Below are 8,603 nucleotides of genomic sequence, written 5' to 3' on the forward strand. Positions count from 1 at the left end.
TTAATTTTTACAGATTAAATAATTTTTGTTTTGATAGAATAGCATTAAATGAATGCCATGCCATTATTTAACTTCTGTCTATGAACTTGAGGACAATAAACTGTGAATGGTTATAACATCTTATTGGACCTCTGGACTTTCAGAAATATGAGTCGCCTAATACCCTGAATATGGAAATCTCCTTAAGATACTTTAGAAAAAAAATTTGTTTTAGAAAAAAAATTACTTACTATGGAACAGTTCCTGGGTCATGTAATTTCTTGAAATATCCTAAATGTTTTCAAAATACATCAAAGTGTATATCGGTTGGTTATTATTAGGTAGATTCTAACATATATGATGAAATATATACATATAAAGTGATATAAAGTTAAGTGATACATTTTAAAGCCTATCAAACTTTTATATGGTTGTTTTCATTTGAAAAAATCAATTTTGTATACTGATACTTAATTGTTTTTTAGTGCAGAGAGTGTTTATAATAAAACATAATCAGCCAATGTGTTTAACTGTGGACTAGAGAATAAGTTTTCCCTAAAGGTCTTCGAGAAAAATAAGAAGATTCTGTAATGATTAGACAGTCAGCACAGTTGAGTCTTTAAAGTCTTGCATAATTGCTTGGGGCTGGTGCACTGGGACGACCCAGAGGGATGGTATGGGGAGGGAGGAGGGAGGAGGGTTCAGGATGGGGAACACATGTATACCTGTGGTGGATTCATTTTGATGTTTGGCAAAACTGATACAATTATGTAAAGTTTAAAAATAAAATAAAATTAAAACCAAAAAAAAAAAAAAGGAAAAAAAAAAAATAAAGTCTTGCATAAGGTTGAGAAAATTATACTTTGTTTTAAATACTAATCTTCCCCAAAGTTTCCACGCTAAATGACTGACGGCTTAAAATATACTGAGGAAAAAAAAAAAAGGAAAAATCTTACAAATTAATTATGTGATAATAGTTCCTAAAATGTATTAAATTATAGATTTTTAAAATATATTTTATGCCTCTCTGCAGCAGTGCCACATTAAATAGTTTAATAATTAAGAATATTTAATAATTAAGAATATGTGATCTTTCTATGACCTCAAGCAATAGGATTTTATTTAAAAAAGAATTATCAGAAAATGAATCGTTGTGAGTCTCTAATTATTACCTCTAATGGGGTAGTATGGAATCATTTTTTTAACTGTAATTTTGCAGCTCCATCTCCTGTTCCTTTTTAATATTTTATTCCAAACAAAATATCCTAGAATAATAAGCTTTATATCAGTATAAGAGGGAATGTGCCTCAGTGGAAAGGGACTTTATATATTTTATGAAATGAAAGACAGTTGATATGTCTATTTATCTAGTGGGTAATTCATGCTTTCTAGGCAAGCATCAAGTACATGTATGGATGAAGGCAAAGAAGGCAAAGTCACAGTAAAATCATTCAGTATCAGCTCTTCAGATGTAGCTTCCTCTGAAGTAAGTCTAAAGAAACTGTAGTTCCTTGATGAGTTTACTATAACTCAAAACAAAAACATATGTCTACTCTGAGACATATTTAAAATGTTAAATTTTACTTTAATGCTTATGTATGTAAGTTAAATTTTATTTTTTGCATGCAGGTGTATTTTAATTGGGTTATGTCAGGGTTGGCTGTTATACATTTATTACTTGTATGCTTTCTGCAAAGATAATATAAAGGTATGTATTTGAGATTTATTTGATCTTTACTGAATTTGAATCCTCTCAGGTTTACAAGGGGCTGGGGAGAATCTTGGTGCAGTGAACTAGGACCAGTATTCAGTAAAAGTGAAAAGTGAAAGTGAAAGTCACATCTAACTCTTTGCAACTGTAGAGTCCATGGGATTCACCAGGCCAGAATTTTGGAGTGGGTAGCCTTTCCCTCCTCCAGGGACTCTTCCTGACCCAGGAATCAAACTGGGATCTCCTGGTTTGCAGGTGGATTCTTTACCAACTGAGCTATAAGGGAAGCCCCAGTATTCAGTAGTCTTATCCATCCTCAGCCTGAGAGGACATGACCCCAGGAACATGCTTGATTTCCTAAGGATATATCTGTTTCATTCTTATTTTATCTTCAGGTTTCTGCATTAAGCTTATCATGTAATCATATTCACCAATATCTTGGGGATGATGAAAGGCTGTAAAATACGTCAGCTATTTCAAAAAATAGATATACATAGTAAAAATTTATGCAATTCCATTAAAAGAAATATTTCACAATTTGTATGGCTCCATAGGCACGCTAGCTATTAACACTTCCATTTTTTATAAACTATTTTACTATAGCCTGTTAATATTAAAAATGTACTATATTGTCTACATCCATGGCTTTCAGTTCCACATATTTCTCTAGTCTTCATCTCCAGAAATGAGTTATTAATAAATTAATTCTATAATATTTTTATCATTTATTGCAGATTTCAAACTTCAAATAAAAATTGGAGATACCATGCAAAAATATATATGAATTAGAATAATAACTTGGAGGGGGTATATTTTGATAAAAAATAAGTACACATTTAATTGCTTCTTTGGCAAAATTGTTTAGGTTGAAATTTATAATTTTCAGTTTATGGACCTAACAATAGTAAACTAGCTCTCCAATCTCACCTGGTGAACAAAAATGTTCACGTTGCTTTCTCTTTCCCTGCCTAAGTTTCTGTGGTGTGTGTGCTAAGTCACTTCAGTCATGTGTGACTCTTTGCAACCCTATGGATTGTAGCCCGCCAAACTCCTCTGTCCATGGGATTTTCCAGGCAAGAATACTGAGGTGGGTTGCCATTGCCTTCTCCAGGTTCTGGCTTTGGTTTAAAATATACTTTAAGTAGGTGTTTTTTTAATTTGCTTAGCTCACACTGAAGATCCAAGCCATTACCTAATGCACTGTAGGTAAATTATAATTAAACTTATTTATAATTTGATTTATAATTTATTTAAATTTGTTGGTAAATGTGGTATCATAAATTCTTCCAGGCCTCAATATATTCTTCTATATTAATGTCAATTAAATGTCTAGGTTGATATTTTGTCAAAATCAAGGTAATGACTTTGGTTTTGGAAGAGGAGGTTGGGATGTGGGAGATTTCTTTCTTTTTGGGAAAAGTAATTTCTAGATTTCTTTTAGGTGTTTCTGAACTAGTGTTTGTTGTGGCATTTTTCCTTCGTCTATAAATGGATTTTTAAAAATCAATAATAGATGGCCCCAAATCAATTTATTTAATTTATAGAGAAGATTTTATACCATTCAATATTTTTAATAATTACCACAGTACATACTGTCTTTGGAATCTGAGGTGAGAGAAATTCTGATTATTAACTTTCTATTTGTTATTTCAGGTGCCTCCTTAACATATACTTCGCTCTTGTCAGGATTTTGCAACCATGGGAGACATTTATGTATAAATATTATTTTATGTATGCAGATAATTTTAGATATATCTGAGATATTTATTATTTCTTTTTTTAAATTTTATTTTATTTTTAAACTTTACATAATTGTATTAGTTTTGCCAAATATCAAAATGAATCCATCACAGGTACACATATGCTCCCCATCCTGAACCCTCCTCCCTCCTCCCTCCCCACACCATCCCTCTGGGTCGTCCCAGTGCACTAGCCCCAAGCATCCAGTATCGTGCATTGAACTTGGACCAGCATCTCGTTTCATACATGATATTTTACATGTTTCAATGCCATTCTCCCAAATCTTCCCACCCTCTCCTCTCCCACAGAGTCCATAAGACTGTTCCATACATCAGCGTCACTTTTGCTGTCTCGTACACAGGGTTATTGTTATCATCTTTCTAAATTCCATATATATGCATTAGTATACTGTATTGGTGTTTTTCCTTCTGGCTTACTTCACTCTGTATAATAGGTTCCAGTTTCATCCACCTCATTAGAACGGATTCAAATGTATTCTTTTTAATGGCTGAGTAATACTCCATTGTGTATATGTACCACTGCTTTCTTATCCATTCATCTGCTGATGGACATCTAGGTGGCTTCCATGTCCTGGCTATTATAAACAGTGCTGCGATGAACATTGGGGTACACGTGTCTCTTTCCCTTCTGGTTTCCTCAGTGTGTATGCCCAGTAGTGGGATTGCTGGATCATAAGGCAGTTCTATTTCCAGTTTTTTAAGGAATCTCCACACTGTTCTCCATAGTGGCTGTACTAGTTTGCATTCCCACCAACAGTGTAAGAGGGTTCCCTTTCCTCCACACCCTCTCCAACATTTATTATGTGTAGACTTTTGGATCGCAGCCATTCTGACTGGTGTGAAATGGTACCTCATAGTGGTCTCTTTATAGGCAGATACAATTATTATATATGCATTTCTTTTTGTAATCAGACATATTTCATGGTAATTTAAGTAAGAAATACAAAAGTAGCTATACATGAATTCTTGTATTCTTAATGACATATTTATAAATTATTACAAGCTTTTCTCAAACTGCCTAATGTTTCTCACTTACTCACCTTTTCTCATTGCTAACCTAATATCCTTATTATTTCTTAGCATAACAGCCTGTTATTAACACATGTTTGTTTCAGTCTACTTTTGGTACATCTCTCCCAGTTCCTCAGGTGGACTTCCTGGCAGTCATGCACAGCCATGATAGAGAATAGCTGTAAACTTTAGGTGGAGAAAATCAGTTTGGCTTACATTTAGAGTTTCAGAAAATATCAGTGTGCTGTGTCCATAGTAAAGATACACAACAAATGTTAGGAACATTTACTATACCTTTTTGTAATTTTATCAAATATTTTAATATTGTAAAGTAATTAACCTCCAATTAAAATAAATAAATTAATATTTAAAAAATAAAAAAAAAGCAATGAGCCAGTAAGATATTATTTGCTCTGGAAATACACAAAGGTCAGGTTTGTGTCAGAAAATAATAGGCAAAATTTAAATTCATTAGCTTTGAATTAATCATCTTATCATGGTATTTGATTCAAAGTTAATGTCAGTGTTAAGTTTATATTTAATTCACTCTCAAACTTTTCCTTATGTCTGATTATTTTTTCCTTAATTCATTAAATATCTTCTACATTCACAGGAATAATAAACACTGATTGGAATTAAGGGGCTTCCCTAGTACCTCAGTTGGTAAAGAATCTGCCTGCAATGCAGGAGACCCAGTTCGATTCTTGGGTCAGGAATATCCCCTGCAGAAGGAAATGGCAACCCACTCCAGTATTCTTGCCTGGAGAATCCCTTGGACAGAGGAGCCTGGCAGGCCACAGTCCATGGTGTTGCAAGAGTTTCATGTAACTTAGTGACTAAATGATCACAAATTGATTAGAAAGGCAATAGATGTTATCATTCTCTTCATGCCAGTTTACAGCCAATATAAATTCAAAATAGAGAAACACAATAAACATTTAGCATTATAGTATATTTAACCAAATTTTATGTTGGTTAAAATTTTTATTACTTATATAGAGTGAATTGAGTAGAAGACTAGGTTTATAACAAGAAAACAAAGCTTCAGTGTATCCCCTTGAAGATATTTTAAAAGGAAGAAAATAATTTATGTTGGAAAATCACCTAAATTTTTATCTTATTTCTATTATCAAAATATGTTGAACTTTACATGATGTAAAACCTTTATTTTTATTTTGTAATTTGTTAAGTCTCTATAGTTTAATAAACACAGATTCAGTGTATTGACTAAAGGAAGATATATTCCCTAAGGTGATTCAAGAACATTTTCTCGCATGTTATAATCATCACCTTTTTCTCTTAAGGAAAGTCAATATTGTACATGGAATTCTCAGATATGGTCTGCTTTTATATTTTTATTTAAGTCATGAAAACAGGAAATCAAAGCGTCAAAACAGATTTTATACTTCTTGGTCTTTTCCAATATGGCCCAGTGGACACCGTTCTCTTTGTTGTCATTGCAATCCTGTTTTCTGTCGCTCTGATGGGGAATATCATACTGATTCTTCTCATTCAACTGGACACCAGACTCCACACTCCAATGTACTTCCTACTCAGTCAACTCTCTTTCATTGACATGATGTACATCTCTACCACTGTGCCCAAAATGGCAACTAACTTTCTGTCCAATAGTAAGACCATTACATTTTTAGGTTGCGAAATTCAAGCATTTGTGTTCTCGGTCCTTGGTGGAACTGAAGCTCTTCTTCTTGGTGTCATGTCTTATGATCGCTATGCAGCCATCTGTCACCCTTTACGTTACCCTGTACTCATGAGCAAGAAGATCTGTTGGTTCATGATCACATGTGCATGGACCAGTTGTTCCATCAACTCTTTAATACATACACTGTATGCATTTCAACTCCCCTTCTGTAGATCTCGACTTATTAATCACTTTTTCTGTGAAGTTCCATCCATGTTGCCGTTAGTGTGTCAGGACACTTCTCAGTATGAACATACAATACTCCTGAGTGGACTTATTATTCTGTTGTTACCTTTCATGGCCATTTTAGCTTCCTATGCCTGTGTACTTACTGTGGTATTCCAGATGAGTTCAGGAAAAGGGCAGACAAAAGCTGTCTCCACTTGTTCCTCTCACCTGACTGTGGCAAGCCTGTTCTATGTAACCACTCTCTCCACCTATACAAGGCCACACTCCTTGCATTCCCTGGAAGAGGACAAGATCGTAGCTGTGTTTTATACCATTATTACACCTCTTCTGAACCCATTTATCTACAGCCTGAGGAATAAAGAAGTTATAAGGGCCTTGAGGAGAGTCTGTGTGCAGAAAATATGACCGTAGGAATTCCTTATTGACTGAGACTGAATAACATAAAAAATCTGTGCTTAAAACACTGTCTTGAAATATATAAATGATAATAAAAACTGCCTAGTAATATATGAATCCTAAGAAAAGTTTATGAAGGAAAAAAGTGATAAAAATCTTTATTACTCCTTATATCAGAATTGCCTTAAGCATTGTTATTTTAACTAGATGCATTTTCAATATAGAAGCTTGAGAGACACTGTATTGTCCAACTTATTTAACTTTGAACACAATAAAATTCAACCCTTTTAATCCAATGTTTTCATATTATCAATATTTTGAATGGGACATTTAAAACCTGCGATCCAAAACATGGGGTTCCCAGGTGATTCAGTGGCAAAACAATCTGCCTGCCGATGCAAGGATATGCAGGAGATGTGGGTTCCATCCCAAGGTTGGGAAGATCCCTTGGAGGAGGAAATGACAAACCACTTCAGTATTCAGTATTCTTGGCTGGAGAATCCCATATACAGAGGAGCATGGCAGGCTACAGTCAATAGGGTTGCCAAAGACAGACATGACTGACAGACCCAGCACACATTCAAAGCGTATGGAATATACTTTATCCTAATATACTTTTAAGAGACTCTATAAGTGAAAAATTTTATACAAGGAAAGTTATATAATCCAATCGTTCAACATATTTTTATTGGTTTAACAATATGTGTGTCACTGGTGATAACTGCTTAATCAAATATGAACACTGATATATCTCTAAAATCATCTAATTTCAAATTTCAGTATGACTGAGCATTCAGTGAATGCGATAAATATTGCATTATATCAAAAGTTATAGCTGTTATAAAAACAAAATAAGTAGGGAATTTTGGTAGGGGGAATTTGCCATCTTCTATAAAATTGTCTTGAAAACATAAACTGAAAGGATGGTATTTGATCAAACATTGAAGGGAGATGAGAAAATAAGCCAATTGGATATCTTGTGATGTGTTTCCTAGGTAGAGGAAGAAGCAAAGGAGCAGAGAAAATGGTTGACAAAGTCACAGTAGATCAAGGTGTAAATTACTGAGCTGTAGAGAATGAGTGGGTAAATGGACACATAATTTGTAATAAAATGTAGATTGGTATAAAACTGGCACTAAAGAAGATAAAAAAAACATTGTTGGGTTTTGCAGAGAAGATTGAAATCAGCTATTAATCCACTGCAGCTATCTCATTGTGATAAAATAATATCTTGGATTGAAGTAGTATTAGTGCAAGAGCATGCATTAGCCAGACTACACTTACAAAACCTTGTGAAATTTGAGGAAATTATAAGGTTTCAGAACTAAGCCAAAGTCATGGACTGCACAACTGGAACACTGGAATTACCAAAAACATAGTTCAAGAAAACCAAAGCAGAAACATTGGATTCCTTGTTCACCTTTGATGTTAGCTCTTTGGGCTGCCTATGTAGCTCAGTTGGTAAAGCGTCTGCCTGAAATGCCGGAGACCTGGGTTCAGTTCTTGGGTAGGAAAGCTCCCTGAAGAAGGAAATGGCAACCCGCTCCAGTATTCTTGCCTGGAAAATCCTATGAACAGCCTGGCAGGCTACAGTTCATGGGATCGCAAGAGTCAGACACGACTTAGCACTCTCTTTCTTTCTTTCGTCCCAGTAATGGTAACATCATTATGACTTCCATTCCCTTTGAGTGAAAGCTTTTATTAACAGAATGAAATAATAACTTCTCCTTTGTGTTTGGTGCATTTGCTCAATGTGTTTATAAGATCCATTTTTTAATATATCTAGATAATGTAATTATTTTTATTTCCAAGTAGCATTTTACTGTATGAATATACCATGATTGCTTTTATCTGA

The 8,603-nt window shown here is 34.2% G+C and overlaps 1 protein-coding gene across 1 annotated transcript; it reads left to right on the forward strand.

Moving 5' to 3' along the window:
• The first annotated feature begins 5,782 nt into the window (after positions 1–5,782).
• Positions 5,783–6,757, forward strand: LOC109561030 (olfactory receptor 2AK2-like). Its single transcript, XM_070792284.1, has one exon. It carries the CDS (start codon positions 5,828–5,830, stop codon positions 6,755–6,757), a length of 930 nt encoding a protein of 309 aa, XP_070648385.1. The 5' UTR covers positions 5,783–5,827.
• The last annotated feature ends 1,846 nt before the right edge of the window (positions 6,758–8,603 follow it).

The sequence above is a fragment of the Bos indicus genome, chromosome 7, assembly GCF_029378745.1.
Source record: "Bos indicus isolate NIAB-ARS_2022 breed Sahiwal x Tharparkar chromosome 7, NIAB-ARS_B.indTharparkar_mat_pri_1.0, whole genome shotgun sequence".
In the NCBI taxonomy this organism is placed as follows: domain Eukaryota; kingdom Metazoa; phylum Chordata; class Mammalia; order Artiodactyla; family Bovidae; genus Bos; species Bos indicus.

Excerpts from the sequence above, each read along its gene's own strand:
- LOC109561030 (XM_070792284.1), top strand. The coding sequence starts at position 5,828 with ATGAAAACAGGAAATCAAAGCGTCAAAACAGATTTTATACTTCTTGGT.